The 24,557-nt window shown below is 52.6% G+C and overlaps 2 protein-coding genes across 4 annotated transcripts in view; one reads left to right on the top strand and one right to left on the bottom strand.

Annotated features, from left to right (window-relative positions):
- The window catches only part of MED12L (mediator complex subunit 12L), a 136,249-nt gene that overhangs the window by 17,417 nt on the left and 94,275 nt on the right, over positions 1-24,557 (bottom strand). The window contains exons 16-28 of the mRNA XM_054167084.1: positions 19,258-19,405; positions 17,829-17,947; positions 15,385-15,528; positions 14,342-14,505; positions 13,434-13,565; positions 10,686-10,913; positions 6,928-7,069; positions 6,091-6,211; positions 5,288-5,389; positions 4,412-4,525; positions 2,815-3,014; positions 1,821-2,009; positions 76-150 (exon numbers count right to left, since the gene is read on the bottom strand). Coding sequence (XP_054023059.1) covers positions 76-150; positions 1,821-2,009; positions 2,815-3,014; positions 4,412-4,525; positions 5,288-5,389; positions 6,091-6,211; positions 6,928-7,069; positions 10,686-10,913; positions 13,434-13,565; positions 14,342-14,505; positions 15,385-15,528; positions 17,829-17,947; positions 19,258-19,405 — 1,878 coding nt within the window. The remainder of the gene's footprint in view (positions 1-75; positions 151-1,820; positions 2,010-2,814; positions 3,015-4,411; positions 4,526-5,287; positions 5,390-6,090; positions 6,212-6,927; positions 7,070-10,685; positions 10,914-13,433; positions 13,566-14,341; positions 14,506-15,384; positions 15,529-17,828; positions 17,948-19,257; positions 19,406-24,557) is intronic.
- Positions 11,574-23,686, top strand: P2RY12 (purinergic receptor P2Y12). 3 transcript variants are annotated; one of them, XM_054167081.1, is made up of 3 exons: positions 11,574-11,674; positions 20,850-21,114; positions 21,999-23,686. In XM_054167081.1, the coding sequence occupies exon 3, from the start codon at positions 22,025-22,027 to the stop codon at positions 23,042-23,044; it is 1,020 nt and encodes a 339-aa protein (XP_054023056.1). In that variant the 5' UTR covers positions 11,574-11,674; positions 20,850-21,114; positions 21,999-22,024; the 3' UTR covers positions 23,045-23,686. The 3 variants fall into 3 exon arrangements, 2 of the variants coding, with proteins under 2 accessions (XP_054023056.1, XP_054023055.1); XM_054167080.1 differs by lacking the exon at positions 11,574-11,674 and adding an exon at positions 13,380-13,492; XR_008462539.1 differs by lacking the exons at positions 20,850-21,114; positions 21,999-23,686 and adding an exon at positions 13,248-13,345.

The following is a 24,557-nucleotide window of genomic DNA, read 5'->3' as shown; positions in this document are numbered from 1 at the left end:
TTTTTTTGCCTTTTTTGTTTTGGTTTTTGCATTCAGTGTCTCAGGCAGGAAGAGTTTGCAAAGGGAAGTACTCACAGGCTCCTTGGTGCACTGTTTGAGCATCAGCTGCAGCTCCAGCCAGGACTGACGGAGAGTCCACTGGTCTAAGTTCTGGGGAAGGGTTACACAGGACAAACACAAGGGTCAGCACTTCACAGGGGTGAAAGGAAAACCAAACAACCACCCCCAGTCTCCTAACTGATACATAAACCAACCTCCAGTCTCCTGAATGATGGCATAAACCAGCCCCCAGTCTCCTAACTGATGTATAAACCAACTCCCCATCTCCTAACTGATGGATAACGACCCCCAGTCTCCTAACTGATGCATAAACCACCCCCCAAACTGATGCATAAACCAACGCCCAGTCTCCTAACTGATACATAAACGACCCCCAATCTCCTAACTGATGCATAAACGACCCCCAATCTCCTAACTGATGCATAAATGACCCCCAGTCTCCTGATGTATAAATGACCCCCAGTCTCCTAACTGATGGCATAAAACAACCAAGCCCAGTCTCCTAACTGATGCATGTTCCACGCAAGAGCCTCATCTTCTGTGTGCCGATTGGGGTACTGTATACAGGTCTGTAGCCCTCAGTATAGGAAGGATATGGACCTGATGGAGAGGGTCCAGAAGAGGGCCACCAAAATGATCAGGGGGTTGGAGCAGCTCTCCTATGAGCACAGGCTGAAGGAGCTGGGGGTGTTCAGCCTGGAGAAGAGAAGGCTACAGGGAGACCTAATAGCAGCCTGCCAGTGCCTGAAGGGGGCTACAAGAAGGATGGAGAGAGACTGTTTGCAGAGGACTGCAGGGACAGGACCAGGGACAATGGCTTCAAACTAGAGCAGAGCAGACTTAGATTGGATGTTAGGAATGAGTTCTGCACCATGAGGATGGTGGAACACTGGAACAGGTTGTCCAAGGAGGTGGTTGAGGCTCCTTCCCTGGAGATATTTAAGGTGAGGCTGGACAGGGCTCTGGGCAACCTGATCTGGTTGGGGATGTTCCTGCTGACTGCAGAGGGGGTTGGACTGCATGACCTTTGGAGGTCCCTTCTGGCCTGGACCATTCTATGATTCTATCTGGGCCCCTCGCTTCAAGAGACATCCTGAGATGCCAGAGAAAGTCCAGAGGAGAGCAACCAGACTGGGGAAAGGACTGGAGGGAAAGTCTGATTGAGGAGAGGCTGAGGGAGCTGGGGATGCTTAGCCTGCAGAAGAGGAGGCTCAGGGGAGACCTTATTGCTCTTTCCAGCTCCCTGAAGGGAGGTAGTAGCCAGGTGGGGGTTGCTCTCTTCTCCCAGGCAGCCAGCACCAGAACAAGAGGACACAGTCTCAAGCCAGGGGAGGTTTAGGCTCAAGGTGAGGAGAATGTTCTTCCCAGAAAGAGCAATTGGCCCTTGGGATGTGCTGCCCAGGGAGGTGGTGGAGTCCCCATCCCTGGAGGTGTTCACAAAAGGCTTGGATGTGGCACTTGGAGCCATGGTTTAGTTGTCAGGAGGTGTTAAGTATTGGTAATAGGTTGGACCTGATGATCTCTGAGGTCTTTTCCAACCACATTGATTCTGTGATTCTATGATTCTATGACACCAGAAGCCACACTACAAACATCCACATACAGCCTGGGAGTCCTGAGCACACAGCCTGTAAAGAAGCAACCAAAGGTCGATGGCAGCAAGAACTGCCTGTCCAGGTCACTTGGTGGTGCTGCTGAACGGCAGAGTAAGAGCCAAAGCACCACAGGCAGTTTTCTCCACCCCTTCCCCACTGCATTACCTGAAGTATGCGTTTGATGTGCTGCCTCTGAGGGTTGTCACCCTCGGAGCACTCCTTAATGCCATGAGGATAGCAGATAAGCTGGAGGAGTTTCTGTGCTTGCTTGTTGGAAAGAACAGGATCCAAAATCAGGTCTTTGTCCGTGCAGAGCCTCTCAGGTTCCTTCAAACAGTGCTCTCCCACCCACTCCTGCAAGAGACCAGACAACAGACTCAGCCAGCAGTAGGGCAACAGTCACTGCTGGAAAGCTGAACACAAAAGTGGTTTTTCCATATGCAAAACCTGAGGTGAGCTATGGTGACCATGCAGCAGGTGAGATGAGGAAGGCCTTCTGCCCTTCAGTGCCACCTGCCAGTGCAAGGCTGTTAACAGGCCTTCCCAAATTCATTCCTTCTGTACCTTGAATTCATAGAATCATACAATTGTCAGGGTTGGAAGGGACCTCAAGGATCAGCCAGTTCCAACCCCCCTGCCGTGGGCAGGGACACCTCACACTACAGCAGGTTGCTCACAGCCACATCCAGCCTGGTCTTAAAAACCTCCAGGGAGGAGGCTTCCACCTGGACACCTCCCTGGGCAACCTGTGCCAGGGTCTCACCACCCTCATGGGGAACAACTTCTTCCTCACACCCAATCTGAATCTACACACTTCTAGTTTTGCTCCATCCCCCCCAGTCCTATCACTCCCTGACACCCTGGAAAGTCCCTCAGCAAATTCAACTCTGCAATAGAACAAATGCTGCTGCCAAAGCACTTTGAGCAGGCAGCTGATGGAGTGCTCCTGCTGTCCTCTCAAAGTGCTTGAGATCCAGGTAGGAAAAACAGCTCAAAATAGAGTGCAGGTTGATGCTAATAACTAACTAAAGCAGTTTTGGCCTCCCAGTAACCTACTACTGTGCACCAATTGCCCAGGACCCCTCAGCCATCACTCTCACACTGCGCTGCATTAGCTTAGCCTCTGCAAGCCAGGCAGAGGAGCAGCTCCAGAGCTTACCTGCTGGCAGATGGTTCTCAGCACATAGCGAGCGTACTCGCTCAGACTGGCACTTTCGATGGGAACAGCTTTTCCACAGGGCTTCAGAGGCTGAGAGGAACCCCACATCTCCTCCTCATGCAGCTCACCTAACAAGCCTCTCACGGGGAAGTCTTCACCCTTCAAGGAGCCGACGCTGTTGCTGCCGATTTCGGCGTCGCCTGTAGGCCAGAAGCACAGAAGCAGGAGGTGAACTTCTACCTGAGCCTCTTAGGCTGGATGTTAGGGAGAAGTTCTTCCCAGAAAGAGAGATTGGCCATTGGGATGTGCTGCCCAGGGAGGTGGTGGAGTCACCATCCTTGGGGGTGTTTAAGAAGAGCCTGGATGAGGCACTTGGTGCCATGGTTTAGTTGATTAGATGGTGCTGGGTGGTAGGTTGGACTGGATGATCTCCAAGGTCTTTTCCAACCTGGTCTATTCTATTCTATTCTACTTCACTCCACTCCTATTCTACTCTACTCTACCTGCCACAGGACATCTTTAGAGGCCACAGCTAAGGACTGAAGCAGGAGTGAGGTGGTCACAACCAAAAGGGTAGCACTAACTGGCCCTGCAAATCTCCACCTTCCAAGTGTTGGTCACCCACCTCATCTGCCACAGCATCTCAATGTCTATTGCAGGAGGAAAAGCTTTGTGCAACTCCAACACAAATGAAGCCACTACCTGCTCCACAGACCTGTTCCACAGGAGAAGGTCTGTGAGTGTGTAACTGCTTTGGTAGATAAGGAAGAGCCAGGGTACTCACTCCTCTCAGATGTCCCTTTCCCAAGTCTCTCTGATTTATTAATACCCTACAGCTAAAGAGACAAGTTCTGAGCAGTGGGCCCTTAGCCCAGCTTGCTATGGGCTTGCTGATAAAAGAGACCGACCCTCCTGGGACTGGAAGCAGGCAGAGCACACTGCAGGAGCCTGGCAAACAGGGCTGAGCACCTCCTCTCTGCAAGGCACCAGCACAGCTCTCCAACCACCACCTACCCCAAACCAACAGGGCTGACCACAGAAGCCAGGAGAAGTACTTTGGGGACAATGCAGAAAAGCCTCAAAGCTGGGGAAAAGTCTGACCTGTGGGGAGATGATGCTGCTCATGGAAGCATGGGCAGCATCCACATTTCATTCCTGTCATCAGGGATTTCCTTTCCCAGGGAAAAGTATTAGCATGGTCTCTGTGGACTTAGAGGGGACCTTAGCACTCTACACTCCCTAAAAGGAAGCTGTAGTCAGGTGGGGATCAGGCTCTGCTCCCAGGCAGCTTGTGACAGCACAAGAGGGCATGGCATAAAGCTGTGCTAGGAGAGGTTTAGGCTGGATATTAGGAAGCACTTCCTCACAGAGAGGTTGATTAGGCCCTGGGATGGACTGCCCAGGGAGGTGGTGGAAGTGTTTAAGAAAAGCTTGGATGTGGCACTTGCTGGCCATGGTTTAGCTGATGTGGTGGTGTAAGGTCAGAGGCTGGACTTGATGATCCCAGAGGTCTTTTCCAGCCCCAATAATTCTGTGATTCTGTGTTTTCCTCAAACACCACGAGAAAAACATCCCACAGGACTCTGAGGGTTCTTACCAAGCATCAAAATGGCTTTCAGGACTGCAAACACAGCTCCCACTTCCATGTTGTTGTGAGCAGCGGCCAGCAGGTGACGATCGCAAGAGGAACGAATCCCAGGAAACAATTTCCCTGGGGAAAGAAGGGCCAAGCTTGCAGAAAACAGTTGTTATTGACTTATAAAATTCCTTTTGTAGACAATCCTCCTCAGCTAGAGCAGCCACAGAAGTGTGAGAACTGAATTCTCTGGGACTGAAGCCCAACAGCAAGTGACTGACACAACCACAGGACATGCGGTTGTGGTGCCCTGACACCAGGCTCTGATCATGGGAATGGAAAAGAGGAGTCTGCCTCTTCACTGTGTCCCACGAGGAGGCACTGAGGTGTGTTTGGGGCTTGATTGGAGGGATTCAAAAATGACTTCCCTCACCTGTCTTCATAACAGAGGGAGCAAAGGTAAGGAACACGAATCCCTGTTGCCCAGTCATGCTGGAACGGCAGCTCAGAAGCAAAACAAGTCAGTGAGGGCTGCTTCTAGCTGGAAGAAGATAAACTGAGGAGGAGGAGTCTGCTAACTTTCTGAGGTGGTTACATGAGCTGTGAGTAAGAAAAGTCTGTGATGTAGTCACATTTGGTCTGATCTGCAGCTCCTTGAGAATTCAAATTCATTCTGGACAGGGAAAGGCTCTGAGGAGACCTTGCTGTGGCCTTCAAGTATCTGAAGAGGGCCTAGAAGATAGCTGGGGAGGGACTTTTTAGGGTGTCAAGGAGTGATAGGACTGGGGGGAATGGAGCAAAACTAGAAGTGACATTCTCACACATGAGCCCTGAAGCCATCAAAGCCATCTGAGTTCACTTTCTGAAATGAAAGGACCACACACAGCAGGAACTTACCTGCTCCCTGGGGAAAGAGGCAGACTTGGGGTGTCCTGAAGAGGTGCAGGAGCAGCCGGCAGGTCATCCTCGCCCCAGGCTCAGCATCTGGATCTCCACAGGCTATGGGAGATGGGACATGGGCATGAGGCATCTGCCCAGGACCTCAGGAGCCCCACTGGCAGGCCTGGAGATGTTCTACCTCACAGCCCCATTTGAACTAGGAACACAGCAATGTCATCTACAGGAATCAGCACTCACAGCCTTGAGTCATCCAAACCCAGAGAAGAACAATATGACTTGTGGTAAGCAAGAGACCTTGCCAATGGCAGAGAAGAACACATTGTGAAAATGGCTTTTGACAGTCAAAGCAGCAGTAAGAAAGCCAAATCCAAGCAAAAAGTGAAAAGAAACAAGTGGCCAGCAAAGAGGACACAGCTACAGCATTCCAGGGCTGGAGGCAAAGACTATGAGGGCAGAGAGTCAATGTCAGCGTCAGGCAGCCCGAGGTCAGATGGAGATGCATGATCTGGGCAGATCTGGCAGATATTTGACCACACAGCAGAGAGCAGAATGTGGGGCTGTGCCACAAAGGGACAGTGTCCTCTCAGCAGCCATGACACCTCATACTCAGTGTAGGTTTTGATGAGCCTAACTCAGCATCACTGCTATAGGCAGCTGCAGGGACACACACACTGCGATGCTCGGGGGTGGCATCCCACGCCCCAGCACAGCTCAGAACACACTGAGCTATTCCATCCATGGAGACTCCTCAGGAAGTCCTTAATCCTTCATGTCACATTTTCCTCTCACTGCTTTCTTACCAGCTGCCAGAAGTGAAGGCAGTGCCACGTGCTGGACCACATCCTCCAGGGAGAAGCACTGCCGGGCGATCAGGATGGCGACGAAGGTGGCCAGGGAGTCGTGGAAGGACAGGTCACTGACCTGGGGGAGAAGACAGGGCCAGGCTTCACTCAGCAGCCCTGACAGTGCTGGGTGCACTGGCAATCAACGAAGAATTAAGAGCCTAGCATTACACACAAGCATTTGTCTCTGCATTTTAGTGCCTTTCTCACACATTCTATGGCAGACACTGACAGCTCTTAGCTCAGCTCAGCAGAGATTCACAGACTCACAGAATGGGTTGGGTTGGAAGGGACCTCGAAGATCATCTAGTTCCAGGTCTCCTGCCGTGGGCAGGGGCACTTCCCACCAGACCAGGGGTTGCTCAAGGCCTCCTCCATCCTGGTCCTGAAGATCTCTAGGGAGGAAGCATCTCAGCACTGATCAACCAGCACCAGAACAAGAGGACACAGTCTCAAGCTGTGCCAGGAGAGGTTCAGGTTGGATGTTAGGAAGAAATTCTTCCCAGCAAGAGAGATTGGCCATTGGAATGTGCTGCCCAGGGAGGTGGTGGAGTCTCCATCACTGGAAGAGTTTAAGAAGAGCCTGGATGAGGCACTTAGAGCCATGGTTTAGTTCATGAGATGGTGTTGGGTGGCAGGTTGGACTCGATGATCTCTGAGGTCTTTCCCAACCTGGTTCATTCTGTGTGCTGAAAACTCAGATACCAGACTCGCGCCCCACGTTCTGTGCCGCAGGGGAACCTCCCAGCCACGGGAAAGAGGGTCAGAAGGTCCTCCAGGGGATGCTGGACTTACATCCACGCTGCAGAGCAGGTCATTGAAACCCCAGACATGGTTTGAAGAGCAGCAAAGGGCTTTCACCACCCCCAGCCACTCGGCGCTAAGCAGCGTGCAGCAGGCGGTCAGCTCCGCACAGAGGTTGGCTATGTCGTTGATCCTAGGAGAGAAGAGAAGAGAAAAGCCAGTGCAGGAGTAGGTGGAGATATGGTTAAGTGAGGAAGGCTGAGGTGAAAGCAGCTCCATCCTCTTCCAGGCAAAAATACCTTAGGACAGTGCTGTGTGTGCTGAACATCTCACAGAATCACAGAACCTTAGGGGTTGGAAGGGACCTTAAAAGCTCAGCCAGTCCAACCCCGCTGCCAGAACAGGATCACCCAGAGCAGATCACAGAGGAAAGCATCCAGACAGGTTTTGAAAGTCTCCACAGAAGGAAACCCCACAACCTCTCTGGCTGGGGTCTCACTGGTGAGATCCCACCTGGAGTACTGTGTCCAGTTCTGGAGCCCCTAGTACAGGAAGGATCTGGAGGTGCTGGAAGGTGTCCAGAGAAGGGCCACGAGGAGGAGCAGAGGGCTGGAGCTGCTCTGCTGTGAGGACAGACTGAGAGAGTTGGGGTTGTGCAGTCTGGAGAGGAGAAGGCTCCAAGGAGACCTTATTGTGGCCTTCCAGGATCTGAAGGGGGATACAAGAAAGCTGGGGAGGGACTTTTGAGGGTGTCAGGGAGTGATAGGACTTGGGAGGGAGTGGAGCAAAACTAGAAATGGATGTGAGGAAGAAGTTGTTCCCCATGAGGGTGGTGAGACACTGGCACAGGTTGCCCAGGGAGGTGGTGGAAGCCTCATCCCTGGAGGTGTTTGCAGGCTGGAGGTGGCTGTGAGCAACCTGCTGTATTGTGAGGTGTCCCTGCCCATGGCAGGGGGCTTGGAACTGGCTGAGCCTTGAGGTCCCTTCCAACCCTGACAATTCTGTGATTCTCTGGGCAGCCTGCTCCAGGGCTCCAGCACCCTCTCAGTGAAAAAGCTTTTCCTTATGTTCACATCTCCCCAGGTCACCAGTAGGACCTTGGAGCAAGAGCCCTGGTGCCAGGCCAGCACTGCTCTTCAGCAGGGAGGAGAGCCCCAAGATCAATGGGCATTAATGACCTGCACTTCACAGAGGGCACCCCATGGCATGGGTGACTCAGAGCTATGGAACACTCTGGGGTTGACTCACCCCAGCCCAAGTTATTTTAACTCTGCTCCACATGAAACTCGTTTGGCCACATTTAGATGTTCTCCTAGGTTGCTCTTACAAAACTGCTTCCTCTCTGCTTGCTCCACTCTGCCAAGGATGTCCTGTGTCACACAGCCTGGCTTGGGTTGGAAGGGGTCTTCAAAGGTCATTTAGTGCAACCCCCCTGCCATGGGCTGGGTCATCTTCAACAAGATTAGGTTGCTCAAAGCCACATCCCCCAGCCTTGGACACCTCCAGGGATGGGGCATCCACAACCTCTCCAGGCAGCATGTGCCAGTGCTTCACCACCTCTGTCACAAAGAACTCCTGTGTGTCCCATCTCAATCTTCCTCTTTCAGTTTAAAGCCTTGAAGCACTGAGGCCACCAAAAGCTCTCCCTGGAGCCTTCTCTCCCCCAGGCTGAACAACCCCAACTCTCTCAGCCTGGTCCCACAGCAGAAGGGTTCCAGCCCTGCCAGCATTGCTGTGGCCTCCTCTGGCCCTGCTCTGGATTTCTCAGAGATGTTTTCATAATGGCAACAAGGAGAAGGACACAGGAACTACACAGACTTTGGGCAGGAGACAGTAAGAAAGGAATAAGGAAAAGAGTGCAGGGGAGAGGCAGGGAGAGGGGGAGAGAGATGTTGGTTTACTGCAGGGATTCTTCATTGTACTTCTTGTCAGTGCCTTGAAATCATCTAAAAAGACCTGATGTAGACTTAAGGCCCAAGAAGCATCAGAATGGCTCAGAGAGAGCTCCACCTGACCATGGCAGGAGCCAGCACCTGCTGGTGCCAGAGGACACCCACACTAAGACAGTGCTGGACAGCCTGCTGAAGTGCAGATCCCATCCCAAACTCTAACCTCTGGAGATCAACTCAAGCTGGGCTCCAGGAGGTCCAAGCTAGTCTTCAAAGATAACTGAGAGCTGCTGCAAGTCCAGCAGCTTCCACCCAGAGTGAAACCTTGAGTGTTTTAAACAGAGGTAATTCTGGGGAAGGCTACCTGAAGATGAAATCCAGAATGAACAAATGACACAGTCAGTAAATGAAACACCAAGTTGCACCACGAGGAGGAAATGACCTAAGCAGAGCCTTCCCTCTGCTAATGAGCCTCAGGTTGTGCTGAGCTGTGCTGTCTGACGTGGCCCAGGGGCTGATGGCAAAGCTCACAACTGCCTGGCAGTGAGGACCTTCTGCTGGTTCCTCCTGCTGATAGATGAGGCAGCTTGAGCTGATGAATCACAGAACCATTAGAGTTGGAAAAGACCTCTAAGATCACTGAGTCCAACCACAACCCAACTACTATGACCACTAAAACTGTGTCCCAAAGCACCACATCTGCAGCTCCTGGAACATCTGGAACAAAAATAGCAATGGGTAGGTTCAGATTTGATGTGAGGAAGAAGTTCCCCATGAGGGTGGCGAGAGCCTGGCACAGGTTGCCCAGGGAGGTGGTGGAAGCCTCATCCCTGGAGGTGTTTAAGGCCAGGTTGGATGTGGCTGTGAGCAACCTGCTGTGGTGTGAGGTGTCCCTGCCCATGGTAGGGGGTTGGAACTGGCTGAGCCTTGAGGTGCCTTCCAACCCTGACAACTCTGAGATACTTTCCTGTGCCATGGAGTGGTGCAGTCTGACACAGAGGTGCCGAATAAAAGTGCAGCAAGGGAAAGCTCTGTGGCAAACAGAGAGGAAATTCCTCCTGTGGCAAAAGGAAATTCCTTACTCGCTGCAGAGCAAGGGAAAGGGGAGAAGACAAAGTGTAGGACTCAGCAGATCCAGGGAGGTTCTCCTCTCCCTCTACTCTGCCCTGGTGAGGCCACACCTGGAGCCACATCCAGCTCTGGGCTCCCCAGTTCAAGAGGGACAGGGATCTGCTGGAGAGAGTCCAAGGGAGGGCTATGATTAAGGGACTAGAGCATTGCTTTGTGAGAAGAGGCTGAGAGCCCTGGGGCTGGTTGGTCTGGAGAGGAGAAGACTGACAGGGGATCTGATCAATGTCTATCAATATCTGAGAGCTGAGGGTCAGGAGGGAGGGGACAGGAGGTGGGGAGATTCAGGCTGGAGGCAAGGAGGAAGTTCTTCACCATGAGAGTGGTGAAGCCCTGGAATGGGTTGTCCAGGGAGGTGGTTGAGGCCCCATCCCTGGAGGTGTTTAAGACCAGGCTGGATGAGGCTCTGGCCAGCCTGATCTAGTGTGGGGTGTCCTTGCCCATGGCAGGGGGGTTGGAACTAGATGATCCTTGTGGTCCCTTCCAACCCTGACTGATTCTATGATTCTATGACAAGGAGCAAGAGATGGAAACACCAGCCCAGGAGATTTCACCTCCACATGAGGAGGAACTTCATCACTGTGAGGCTCACAGAGCCCTGGAGCAGGCTGCCCAGAGAGGTTGTGGAGTCTCCTTCTCTGGAGACTTTCAAGCCTTGTCTGCATGTCTTCCTGTGTGACCTGTGCTGGATTCTATGGTGCTGCTCTGGCAGGGGGGTTGGACTGGATGATCTTTGGAGGTCCTTTCCAATCCCTGACATCCTGTGAGCCATACAGCACCCACCAGGCTTACCTGGCAGCATCCTGGTGCCCCATACAGACGCTCATCAGGGCGTTGCAGACGAAGCTGTAGCGGTTGGCTGCGTTCTCGCTCAGGATCTTGCCCAACACGGAGTAGTTGAGGCTGTGGGTGGAAGGGTTCTCCAGGAAATCCAGCATGAACTCTGGGTCCCACAGCAAGTTGGAATTGGAAGGCTGCAGGTTGCTGTAGATGGTTTGCTTCACCTTAGAACAGGCACTACTGAGGGGCCAAAAAGAAGGAGGAAAAGAAAGTTGCTGAAGCTGATGCTTCACAGAGGGGGCTTGGGAGGCTCCTGGGGTATGCTGTCACCCTGCTCCTCACTGAGAGCTCCAGTGCAGGAGGAAGAGGCCATCAGCAGGGTCTGGGAGGCTCCTGGGGACACACTGTTACCCTGCTCCTCACTGAGAGCTCCAGTGCAGGAGGAAGAGGCCATCAGCAGGGTCTTGGAAGGCCCTGGGGACATCCTTTCACCCTGCTCCAGTGCAGGAGGAAGAGGCCATCAGCAGGGTCATTAATCTACAGGAAGGGCAATGTCTGACATTGACTTTCCTCTACCAGCCAGGGTAACAGCAAAGACAGACAACCAACCAGAGCAGAAGAGCTTCCTCCTATGGCAGGCACTCTGGGAGCAGTGCCTGGGTCCCCAAAGGGCCCCCACACCATCAGCACAGCCTCTGCCCCACAGACCCCATGGACCACAGCCAGAAAGGTCCAAAACCCAAAGGAGACAGTTCTGGGGGTGGGGAAGTGAGCAAAGCAACCTCTGCTTTGCTTGGAGCAGAAGCAGCACCAGGGAGTGGTCAGGAGATAAGAGCTGAAAAAAAGTGAAGGAATGACTTAAGAAAGAGGAACTTTGGTGAACTCAAGCAACCAGCCCAGGCTCAAAGCGAAACCTGCTGCTCACTTAGCAAAGCCCAGCCAGCAGAAAGCCTGTGGGTGAGGTTAGAAGAAGATCTTGGAGGCACTGCAGCACACAGGAGGTAAGTCTCTGCATCTGGACATTTCTAAACTGCATTTTATTGTGGCTGCAAAAATAACTGAAAGGCAGAAATAGCTCAGCTGGAGCCTGCTGAAAGGGAGTGAGAAGAGCTGTGGTGTACAGAGGGCTGGGCTTGGCTGTGGGCCAGCTGTTGCAAGGAGACCAAGAAGACAATGAGGGTAGGATTGTCTTCACCCAGCTGTTGAAAAACTGGACAGAGAAAGTCATTACCCATTTGCAGAGAAGTTCTGGTCCCTTTTGTCTAAAAGCAAGAGGCACATCACATGGAGTCAGAGAATTGCCAGGGTCAGAAGGGACCTCAAGGCTCAGCCAGTTCCAACCCCCCTGCCATGGGCAGGGACACCTCACACTACAGCAGGTTGCTCACAGCCACATCCAACCTGGCCTTCAACACCTCCAGGGATGAGGCTTCCACCACCTCCCTGGGCAGCCTGTGCCAGTCTCTCACCACCCTCATGGGCAACAACTTCTTCCTCACATCCAATCTCAATCTCCCCACTTCTAGTTTTCCTCCATCCCCCCCAGTCCTATCCCTCCCTGACACCCTCAAAAGTCCCTCCCCAGCTTTCTTGTAGCCCCCTTCAGATCCTGGAAGGCCACTATGAGGTCTCCTTGGAGCCTTCTTTTAATCCCTTCAATACCTGTGTGTTCAGAGATGCTGATTTGTTGGTTACTGTTAACAACAACATTATTTCTCATTGTGGTACTGAATTTAGGCTTGAAGCAGAAAAATGAACACACAGCTAAGAGACTTCTGTAGCTCTTCTGTGCATTTCTTTCCTCCCTAGTGTTTCTCATACTAAATCTGGCTGTTCCCATGTCTCTGTAAACCCATTAAAATATTAAGATCATGACTGAGAACTTCTCTCCTGCTCCCTATGAAATGAAAACCACAGCTCCAAAGTACACAAACCCTCAGGTTTAAACCAGGAGGGGAAACAGCAACTGAAGTGGTTTGTGACTCTCACTAGATGCCTATCTGCATCAGAAAGGTTTCCACTCCCTCTTTAAAAAGTAAGAGCCCAAACCACAGCACACAGGGGACCTAAAGTCATTCTTTTTTCATTTAAAAAACCAAGGAAGGTTTGATCTGAAGATCAACCCTCACAAACTCAGACATGTTTGTGCCTGCCCCCACATCAAAGCAACTGCTCAATAGAGAACTGTGGCTGCAGCAGCCAAGATCTTGGGATTTCTCTACCCAAAGCTGTATGTGCCAATTTGCTGATGTGTTCTAGGAACCAAATCAGGAACATCATAGCCTGGGATGGGGAAGGTGTGAGGGGAGGTTGCCCTCAGCAGCCATCCTGGTGCTGATGGTGCCAGGGAGGTGGTGGAGTCACCATCACTGGGAGTGTTTCAAAAGAGCCTGGATGAGGCACTTGGTGCCATGGCTTAGTTGATCAGATGGTGTTGGGTGCTAGGTTGGACTGGATGATCTCAAAGGTCTTTTCCAACCTGATTCATTCTGTATTCAGTTCCCTTGCCCCACACCTGCTGGCTGCATGCTGCAGTGAGCCCTCAAGCTAACCTCAGCCCCTGCTCCTCCACAGCAGCTACCTGCACAGGCTTCAAGGGCTGAGGACCACACATTGTACCACCACCCTGGCATGGGCAAGAGAGCTGCAGTGAAGGGAAAGCAGCAAAGGCCACAGAGTGCTCTCCACAGAGAGCAAAGGGAGCTGCCAGCGCAGCAGCCTGCATCAGGTTGTGGGGAGAACCTTTCCACTGCCACCCACCTGAAGAGGTCTCCAAACTTGCTCCTCAGGTGGCTGCAGGACACGTAGAGATCATAGAGGTAAGCTAAAATGCACCTTTCTGGGGAGGAGCACTCGGAGGGGTTGACGACGTGCTTCACCACCCCGCACAGCCTGCAAAACAAAAGCCGCCTGAGCTTTCCTCAGAAACAGCTCTCATACATCACAGAAACCCCACCACTGGCTGCCCACTGGCCTGACACTTGTGTCCAGGGGCTGGGGGGGCTCAGGTGAAGTCTGGTGTCACCTGTGTGCTTGCCTGGGCCTGGGAAGGAGAGGTCAGAGGAGGCCTGGGAGAGTGCAGGGCAGAATGGGGTGAGTGAGTGAGAGAATGGTCATTTCCAGGGGTTGGGAGGAAGAATTATCTCCCTGTGAGGGTGACAGAACGCTGGAACAGGCTGCCCAGTGTGGGTCTGGAGTCTCAAGACCTGCCTGGATGTGTTCCTGTGTGATCTGCTCTAGGTGATGCTGCTCTGGCAGCGGGGGTTGGGCTGGATGATCTCTCGAGGTCCCCTCCAGCCCCTAACATTCTATGAAGGGACATCTGGAGATGATCCTGTCCAACCCCACTGCTAAAGCAGGGTCACCCACAGCAGCTTGCCCAGCATCACACTACCCAGGGTGGGGGTAGAATCTCTCCAGAGAAAGAGACTCCACAACCCATCTGCTCCAGGGCTCCAGCACCCTCACAGCAAAGAAGTTTCTCCTCCTGTCCAGATGGAACCTCCTGGCTGCCAGCTTGTGCCGGTTGCCCTAAGACAGACAGCTCCTTCTTTCCCAAGTTCACCCAGTGGGCTGCAGAGCTGAGCCATCACTAAACCTAAACACCTCCCTGAGAAGAGCAAAATAAAACAAACAACCCTGTTTGGAGGGTTGCAGCTGGCACCAACCCTTCGAAGACCTGAGCGGTCTGCTCGGTGTTGAGGATGAGGCAGGCGTGGTAGCGCCGCAGCACGGCCACGATGCACACACACAGCCCTGTGGTGTAGCTGCCTGCCAGGCTGGATGACTTCAGCAGCAGCTCTGCCTCCACCACGCTCAGCTCGTTCAGCAGCTGCAAGAGAGCAAAAGGAAGAGCTGAGAAGAGCTTGCAAGCTAAACAGAGGGGAAAAGTGCGTCGAGGAAAAGCTCTGTGGCAAAGGGAGAGGAAATTCCTTACTCACTGCAGAGCAAGGGAGGGCAGGGGGGAAACAGTGTGAAAATCAGCCTCAGAACTGCTCTCCAGCAATGCTTGGCACTTGGGGCACTGGAAACTCTTCCCCATGAGGGTGGTGAGACACTGGAACAGGTTGCCCAGGGAGGTGGTGGAAGCCTCATCCCTGGAGATGTTTATGGCCAGGCTGGATGTGGCTGTGAGCAACCTGATTTAGTATGAGGTGTTCCTGCCCATGGCAGTGGGGGCTGGAACTGGATGAGCCTTAAGGTCCCTTCCAATCCTGACAATTCTATGACGCTTTCCTGTGCCATGGAGTGGTGCAGTCTGACACAGAGGTGCAGAATAAAAGTGCACCAAGGGAAAGCTCTGTGGCAAACGAAGAGGAAATTCCTTACTCGCTGCAGAGCAAGGGAAGGCAGGGGGGAAACAGTGTAAAAATCAGCCTCAGAACTGCTCTCCAGCAATCCTTGGCATTTGGGGCACTGGAAACTCTCCTGTGCAATGGAGTGGTGCAGTCTGACACGGTGAAGTCCTTCCTAAAATGCTCTGTGCTTTGAAAGATGTGAAAATCAACCACAGCCAGTGGCTCTCCGTGGCTGTCACAGACAGATAGGGAAGTGTCTGGCACTCTGTTTCTGAGGACAGGAAACTGACCCAGATAGCAGAGCGTGGCAGCAAATGAGGAGCATGCAGAGCCCAGCCCTTGGGGTTTTCTGGTTTCCCAGAACAGGCCTCACAGCCCCAGCCTGGCACCCCCCCAGCACCACCTCTGCTTGCCTGTATGGCAAAGTCTATCAGGCCATTGATGTTCAGCGCCGGCTCCATCAGATCGAAGATGAGCTGGATGTGGTGAGCCAAGGGGAGGTGATAGGACGTTCCCGAGGCAAAGCTTGTGATCTGTTCCAGGACATTACTGGAGATCTGTGAAAAGTAGTGTTGGGCAGTGAGACACTGAGGGCTCCTGGGGGGCACACAGCGCTCCACAGAGCCGGGGCCCCAAGTGCTGACAGCATCCTGCGGATAAAAGTGTTGCCGAACCAGACTCTGCTACCCTGCACCTCCCTGGCAGTGCTAAGCCAGCACACTTCTCAGACCTGCCAGCACAGACAATGCTGTTCTGCTGCTTCACAGCAAGAGGCAAGCTGCTCTCAGCACCAGCAACTAAAATTTTCAGTCTGGGGGGGGCTGTGCTTGAAAGAAGAGGCAAAATCATGTTTCTTTCCAAGTTACTGCACTGTGGTTTCTTTGTTTGTCATTGATGGCTTTCAGCTAGAGTCACAGGCAGCTTTAGGTTGGAAGGGACCTTTCAAGGTCCTCTGGTCACAGAATCATCGAATGGGTTGGAAGGGACCTCCAAAGGTCATCTAGTCCAAACCCCTCTGCAGTCAGCAGGAACATCCCCAACCAGATCAGCTCGCCCAGAGCCTCATTGAGCCTCACCTTGAATATCTCCAGGGAAGGGCCTCAACCACCTTCCTGGGCAACCTCTTCCAGTGTTCCACCACCCTCATGATAAAGAATCTGTTCCTAACATCCAATCTAAATCTGCTCTTCTGTACTTTGAAGCCATTTCCCCTTGCCCTATCACTGCAGGCCTTTGCAAACAGTCTCTCTCCATCCTTCTTGTAGTCCCCTTCAGGCACTGCCAGGCTGCTATTAGGTCTCCCCAGAGCCTCCTCTTCACCAGGCTGAACACCCTCAGCTCCCTCAGCCTGTCCTCATAGTAGAGCTGCTCCAACCCCCTGCTCATATTCACGGCCTCCTCCAAGGGGTGTGCACAGTGATGAGATCTGTGCTAGTCCAACCCCCCTGCAGTGAGAAGGGAAATCTGCAACTAGAGCAGGTTGCTCAGAACCCCAAACAACCTGACCTGGAATGGTTCCAGGGATGGAGCATCTCCCCCTTTCTCTGGCAGATAATTAAGAGCCTCTAGCCCTGCTAACAAAACATGGAATAAATCCACTCAAAAACACAGATCCAGGGATGCTCTAGAAATGATCAGGTGTCTACCCCTCTCTGCACTTTGTGTTAGCCTCCAGTTATTAAGATACACTCAAACACCTGACAAAGGCAAGAACGACCTCCCATGCTGATGCATTTGCACCCTTGCAAAGCCCAAAGACAAACCATGAACACTGGCCATTTAAAACCAACTCTCTGTGTTCTCCAGGCAGCCACTGGCACAGGTCTGAGCAGCAGAGATTGCCTATAAATTCTAATATCCAGGCAAGAACAGCCTGTCATTATCCACCAGCCTCCCAAAGAGACACAGTTTGTCCCACAAACACACTGAGGAGTTCCTTGTCCTTCATGAACACAGTGACACAGCTCACACACAGGCAAGAGAGGGCATCCAGAGAGGTGATTCAGCCACTTTGCTCTGCTCTGGTGTGACCTCACCTGGAGTACTGTGCACAGGTCTGGAGCCCTCAATATAGGAAGGACATGGACCTGATGGAGCAGGTCCAGAGGAGGGCCACCAGAATGATTAGGGGCTTGGAGCACCTCTGCTACAAGGACAGGCTGAGGGAGCTGGGGGTGTTCAGTCTGGAGGAGAGAAGGCTCCAGGGGGACCTTAATAGCAGCCTGCCAGTACCTGAAGGGGACCTATATGAAGGATGGAGAGAGACTGTTTACAAAAGCCTGCAGGAGCAGGGGCAATGGCTTCAAAATAGAGAGGAGTAGATTTAGATTGGATGTTAGGAAAGAGTTCTTCACTATGAGGGTGGTGGAACACTGGATCAGGTTGCTCAGGGAGGTGGTTGAGGCTCCATCTCTGGAGATATTCAAGGGGAGGCTCTGATCTAGAGGAGGATCTGGACTGGATGACCTTAGGAGGACCCTTCCAACCCAGCCCATTCTATGATTCTATGATTAGTAGTTCTCTAACTTACCAACCAGCCCCAAACAAAGCTGGCCATGGAAAGTGAGGCAAAACTGCTTCCCAACTTGTCACTGAAAGATCCACTACTCCAGTAACAACCCAGAAAGCTGCTTGAACCACAGACCTCCCCACACAAAGCAAACCAGCCCCCAGTGATCCACCCAAGCAGCTCATTCAGAATGGCAAGGCAGCAGCTTGGGTTTTTTTCTTCCCCCTTCTGCCTGTGAAGAAGCAGAGCACTGAAAATTCTTGGGGTGATACAAAGTACCAGGAAAATCCTGCACTTTGCCTCTTCTGTTCAGCACAAAAATGCCACAATTTCACACAAGGGAAGTACCTGAGATGTCACTTGATGTTGATCAAAGTAGGACAGCTGCTGCAGCTTTGTGAACACAGTCTCCAGGCTTGGAAATGCCTCTTGCTTGATCTTCCTGGCTTTTTGCCCTTCATCCCCAACTTCACAAATATAAACAGGAACAAAATAAGAACAATTTGGTCATTTTCTGTTTAATGGAGCCCTGGTTTTGCGTTATTACTGATTTAGAAGACAATTAAAACCTTAATAAGCTTCCCCCATGACTACGGAAAGACTCGTGCTCCAGTTTTCCCTTGGGCTTGGGACAAACACACACCACAGCGTGGGGCAGCAACAAAGCCACCTCAAGGCTGTTCCACAGCACCAAAATGACACCCAGAAAGGGCTGCAAACGGTGACAGAGTTTTACTAGGAGGGTAAGGAACGTGTGTCACTGGCTTGATGCAGCCAGGACCTGCCATGCCCAGCTCTAGCCCAACACAGGCGCTCACAGTCAGGTCGGTTTAATGGACACGCTGGTGGGTACTGGTTGGTTTAATGGGCACTGGTTGGTTTAATGAGTACAGGTTGGTTTAATGGGTACTGGTGGAGGAGAAGCTCCACATGAGCCCCCAGTGCACACTTGCAGCCCAGAAAGCCAACCAGAGCCTGGGTTGCAGCAAGAGAATTGTGGCCAGCAGGGTAAGGGAGGTGATTCTCCCCCTCTGCTTCACTCTGCTGAGACCACAGCTGGAGCTCTGTGTCCAGTTCTGGAGGTGCTGGAAGGTGTCCAGAGAAGGGCCACGAGGAGGAGCAGAGGGCTGGAGCTGCTCTTCTATGGAGAGAGACTGAGAGAGTTGGGGTTGTTCAGTCTGGAGAGGAGAAGGCTCCCAGGAGACCTAATTGTAGCCTCCCAGGATCTGAAGGGGGCTCCAAGAAAGCTGGGGAGGGACTTTTGGGGGTGTCAGGGAGTGATAGGACTGGGGGGGATGGAGCAAAACTAGAAATGGGGAGATTGAGAATGGATGTGAGGAAGAAGTTCTTCCCCATGAGGGTGGTGAGAGCCTGGCACAGGTTGCCCAGGGAGGTGGTGGAAGCCTCATCCCTGGAGGTTTTGAAGACCAGGCTGGATGTGGCTGTGAGCAAACTGCTCCAGTGTGAGGTTCCAACCCCTCCCATGGCAGGGGGCTTGGTCCTGGCTGATCCTTGAGGTCCCTTCCAACCCTGACAATGCTAGGATTCTAAAATGGGGATCGGTAAGCACAGTGGCTGTCCTGGTGCCACCCTGGTGTAGCCTCAAGCAGAGCAGCAGCCTGGTGCTGCGGGGCTGAGGTCAGCAGCTCAGCCAGTGGCTGTGAAAGGGATGAAAGCCAAATGACACCTTCCATGTGCACTGCTCCAGACAGCTCCCTGAGCACCTTCACAGCTCCCATGCTCTACAGGCTACCCTACAGCAGCTGAGAGCTCTCACCACCCAGCTCAGTGGTGCTCTTCTTGTTGAGGATCTTGAGGATGTCCTTGGTGATCTTCTTCAGCTGATGCCTGGCTTCGTCACGCTCCTTGCCCACGCCGTACAGCAGGACCATGCGCTGGTTGCACTCGTGGCTGGAGGACTCATCCTGCAAAGAGCAGACAGGAGTGAAACCTCTTCTCTATTTACTCTCATCACCTGCAGAAAGCCAACCACAAAAGTGGTAAAGGGAGTGGAACATCTTCCTCACGAGGAGAGACTGAGCTGTGGCTCGGTAGCTTGGAGAGGAGCCTGAGAGGTGACCTCATTCATGTTGATAAAGATGTGCAGGGTGAGTGCCCAGAGCTCAGTGATGCCCAAGGACAGGACAGGGGGCAGGGGGTGGAAGTGGAGGCATAGGAAGTCCATAGAAACATGAGGAAAAAATGTCACTGTGAGGGTGACAGAGCCCTGGAACAGGCTGCCCAGGGGGGCTGTGGAGTCTCCCTCTCTGGAGATATTCCAAACCCACCTGGATGTGTTCCTGTGTGACCTGCTCTAGGTGATGCTGCTCTGGCAGGGGGCTTGGCCTGGATGAGCTTTCAAGGTCCCTTCCAGCCCCTGAAATTCTGTGATTCTGTGAACCTGAGCAGCCCAGACTGCACCAACACCAACTGCTCATCACAAAACACATCTCCTGTGGCTAGCAGTGGGGACGAAGCAGTGCCAAACAAACTCACTGCAGAGGAGGGTGAAAATATAGAGGGGAGAAACATCAGCTGATGTTGTAGATTCGATTAGGACAGAGCCAGAGGATGCACACTGTGCCCTGGACTGATACCCACAGTAGAAGACAGATGTCTAGAAGCTGTGAGGCATCCCTCTGCCTACAGCTCCACTGAAAAAAATGATACAGCTCATCTCCTAACCTCCCATTTTGCACATCCCAAAGGCATTGAAACGTGCCTGGCTTCAGTTGTAGCTGCTTGCATTCAGTCTTTTAATCAAGTATATCATACAGTGGTGAGGCACTGGATAGAACCACCAGTGACAGAACAAGAGAACACAGTCTCCAGCTGTGCCAGGGGAGGTTTAGGTTGGATGTCAGGAAGAAGTTCTTCACAGAAAGAGAGATTGGCCATTGGGATGTGCTGCCCAGGGAGGTGGTGGAGTCACCACCACTGGAGGTGTTTAAAAAGAGCCTGGATGAGGCACTTGGTGCCATGGTTTAGTTGATTAGATGGTGCTGGGTGATAGGTTGGACTTGATGATCTCAAAAGTCTTTTCCAACCTGGTTAATTCTGTATTCTGTAAAGACCTGGAGCACAGCTCTGCAAGCTCTGTGAGGTGTAAATATTCTCCAACATACCTTCTCCAAACCAACCAACCCCTGCTTCCTTCAGCTACTGGGAGACAGTCTTGAGAACACGGCTGTGTGCTGAAGAGCCACATGGCTGAGAGGCAGCAGACAGGAGACAACTCTGTGCTCAGAGAAGTTGCAGAGCCTTACAAAATACCTGCTCCCCTTTAAAAATAGTGACAGTCAGGAGGCCAAAAGCAGGAAGTAAAGCTCCAATTCCTCTTAAAAATGCTATTTTCTCTCTGTCTTCTAGAGGACACAAAAGCAGAAGCTCCGAGAGGGTCACCTGGGGCTCGCAGCTGTCTCTGGCTATCCGGCCAGCTCAAAGCCAGAGGGAGGTCTGAGCTTCAGAACTGGGATGTGCAGCTGCTCCTCCAGCAGCTCCCTTCTCCAAGGGATCTACAGACGGGTTGTCCTGCCTGCCCCCATGGTGAGGAGATAGAGGAAGCACCAGCAACCCTCCTCCAGCAGCAGCAGCTCCCACCACAGCCACTCCTGGCTCCTCAGCAGCAGCTACGGTAACCCTCACTTTGGTTTGGGCTGGGGAAGGGTCCTTAAGGACTGGGCTCTGCTTGGTGCTTCAAAGCACAAACCAATTTATTTCCATCTTACAGACAGGACCAGACCTTTTCAGGGTCAGGAGGAGGGCAGGGAACTGGCTAATGAAGCACCAGGTTGTCTGAGCAGTGTGCCCTGGTTGCAGGTGTCCCTGCCAACTGCAGGGGGGTGGACTGGATGAGCTTGAAAGGTCCCTTCCCACCCAAACCAGTCTGTGACTCTAAACAGAGGCAATTGATTCATTTCACTCCAGCCCAGCACTGCTAATCCCACAGCTGCAGAGAGTTTAGATACAGCTCAGTTCCAAACTGGGAAGATGCAGAATGGGACCTTCCTCCCTCCTCCCTGAGAGCAGAGAGGCAGGCATGGATCAGATGAGGTCAGCTGCAGCGTGCTGCACAATGGCCTTGCTCCTGGCACAGCATGGCACAGCATGCCACAGCAGCCTGCCCACCTTGTGCAGAGCAATGTGCCATGCTCCCCAGCAGCCCCTCTCTGCCACCCTGCAGTGCAGCTCTCAGGAAAGCTGCATGGAAAGCTCAGGAAGCTGGGGTGGAAGCTCAGTTAGCCAGGGTGGAAGCTCAGGAGCTTTGGCTGGCAGGTCACCTCAGCATTTCAGTCACAGAAGATGAACCCAGGCCACCTCACAAACATGGCTACACCACCGCCCGGCGCTCTTCTCCGGCAAAACCTGGCACGCTTGGTAAAATCAAACGCAACTTAGAGCGGACAAAACCTCCAGAGATGGTTCCCTCCACAGAGATTTAAAGCAGACTGAAAAAGCTGAAGTCTTGTAACAGACTGAACTCAGCATTTTTTGCTTGCTTCCTCATTTTTTTCCTAGGGAGAGGAGGAAAAGCCAAAGTGCAAATGAAAGCCACAACCAACTTCAGCGGCCCTGGAAACGACAGCAGCTGCCCCAGCGACAGCAGAGTCAGCCAAGTCATCTTCCCTTTGCTCTACACCATCCTGTTCCTGGTGGGCATCACCATGAATGGCCTGGCCATGTGGGTCTTCTTCAAGGTCTCCAGCAAATCCCACTTCATCATCTTCCTCAAGAACACTGTCATCTCCGACTTCCTCATGACCCTCACCTTCCCGTTCAAGATCCTGAGCGATGCCAAGCTGGTGTCCTGGGTGCTGAGAGGGTTTGTGTGCCAGGTCACCCAGGTGGTCTTCTACTTCACCATGTACATCAGCATTCTCTTCCTGGGCCTCATCACCATTGACCGCTACCAGAAAGCCACCTCACCCTTCAGGACCTCGACGCCCAGGAGCCTCCTGGGGGCCAAGATCCTGTCCACAGCCATTTGGATATCCATGTTTGTCCTCTCCTTGCCCAACATGATCCTGTCCAACAAGAAGCAGACGCCCAGGAACGTTAAGAAGTGCGCCCTGCTGAAATCGGACCTGGGCTTGGTCTGGCACGAGGTGGTGAACTACATCTGCCAGCTCATCTTCTGGCTCAGCCTGGCAGTCATAGTGGTCTGCTACATCCTCATCAGCAGGGAGCTCTACAAGTCCTACAGGAGGACCAGAGGCACGGGCAAGGCATCCAAAAAGACTGTCAAGGTGAAGGTGTTCATCATCATCGCGGTCTTCTTCGTCTGCTTCGTGCCCTTCCACTTCACCAGGATCCCCTACACCCTGAGCCAGACGCGGGACGTCTTCGAGTGCTCCGCTCGCAGGACCCTCTTCTACCTGAAGGAGAGCACGCTCTGGCTGACCTCTCTCAACGCCTGCCTGGACCCCTTCATATATTTTTTCCTCTGCAAATCCTTCAGGAAGTCCTTGCTGGACACGCTGTGCAAGCACACAGCCTCCTTAGAGCTCGGGGCACAGACGAAGGAGCAAAACGAGAGAGACGACACAGACGAGACGCCGGCCTAAGGGCTCCCCACACCCTTTCCTGGCCAGGGGTGCTGTTTCCTGCTGGGTGGAAGCAGCACAAATCCTGCAAAGAAGATCTAATTTCACCAGCCTCTTGGGGAAAAAAAACCAACTGTGCTCCAGATGAAGCAAACCACCCTGGAACGAACACCACTGGTGAAAGCAGAAGGCTTGAACACAAGGGCACCACCTGGTGACACCCTCCAGGCTCGTTTGACCCCCCTGGGAGGAAATTTCAACTTGGAGTTTGGAGCTGGGAAGGGGAAAAAAAAACCAACATGAATTTAAGAGAGTCTTGAAATGCTAGAGATGAGATGATGAACTGCCAAGGCCAGAGGAAGGGTCCATGGAAGCAGAAGGTGTGGGGAACGCAGCTAACATCTGTATAAACACAGGGGAGTTGCCACCTGGTTGTGACCAGGAGCCAAACAGAGCCGGGGGGACAGGTGTAGGGGAGCTATTTACCTCTGCAGGGTTTGGTAACACAGTAACACTTTGCTTATCTCATTAAGTGCTTGCAAATCTTAATCCACTGACCAATAATTACTAGCTGTATGTCAGAGGAAATCATTTCATCCTTGGGCTTATCTTGATGTGAGTTAAACCTTCACAGTCTTCACCTTGCTGTATGAATAAACACAACTGCACACTTGGTAGAGAATCATGAATGAGAACACAGACCAAGGCTCCACTGAGAGAGTACTTTGGTCCTGGGGATCCAGAGACTCCCAAGAACAACCTTTGCTGCTTATCCAGGGCAGCTCCTCTGCACTACACAAACATTTCAACCTTCTCCCCTTTTCCATTGGGGGAAAAAAAACTGAAGAGAACAGGGAACCAGGGAACTATTTCCAGGTACAGAACACGTTCAGCTGCAGTAAAACCCACACATGGCTGAAGCAATAAATTATGGTTCATTTATCACCACCACAACACAGCTCCAGCCCAGAAAGGTTTCACTATCATGCAAGATCTCAACCTTGCCAAAAGCTGGTGCCTCTCTGCCCCTCTCCAGTGCTTACTGGTGCCTAGAAGAGCATTGGGAGCTCCTAAAGAGGATACCCAACTTCCTAAAGAGCTCCAGGGCAGCTCACTTACTGTAGCCCTCTGCCTCAGAGTCCACATATCTCCACACATCACATCTCCATGCATCACAACCTGCTGGATGAATCTAATGCTTTGCAAAACATCCTGTGCACTGCTTGTGCTGGGGCAAGCACCAGCACTGATGGCAATCAGGAACCAGGTTACACCACCAAAAGCAGGGCACAGCCACTTCCCTGGAACCAGGGCTGCCAGTCGCTCCACAGCGAGCTCTCCAGGACCAGCCCCAGTGGGGGCCAGGGCTCAGCAGCTACAGGTGATGCCCAGAGGGAAGCACAAGATGTGTCCACCTCCAAAGAAGGGCAATGGAGCTGGGCAAGCGTCTAGAGCACAAGTCCAATGAGGAGCAGCTGAGGGAACTGGGGTTGTCCAGCCTGGAGGAAAGGAGGCTGAGGGGAAACCTTCTGGC

The sequence above is a fragment of the Dryobates pubescens genome, chromosome 13 (assembly GCF_014839835.1).
Source record: "Dryobates pubescens isolate bDryPub1 chromosome 13, bDryPub1.pri, whole genome shotgun sequence".
NCBI lineage: Eukaryota > Metazoa > Chordata > Aves > Piciformes > Picidae > Dryobates > Dryobates pubescens.
Note: the sequence above shows the minus strand (reverse complement) of the source record. Positions and strands in the feature narration are given on the sequence as shown.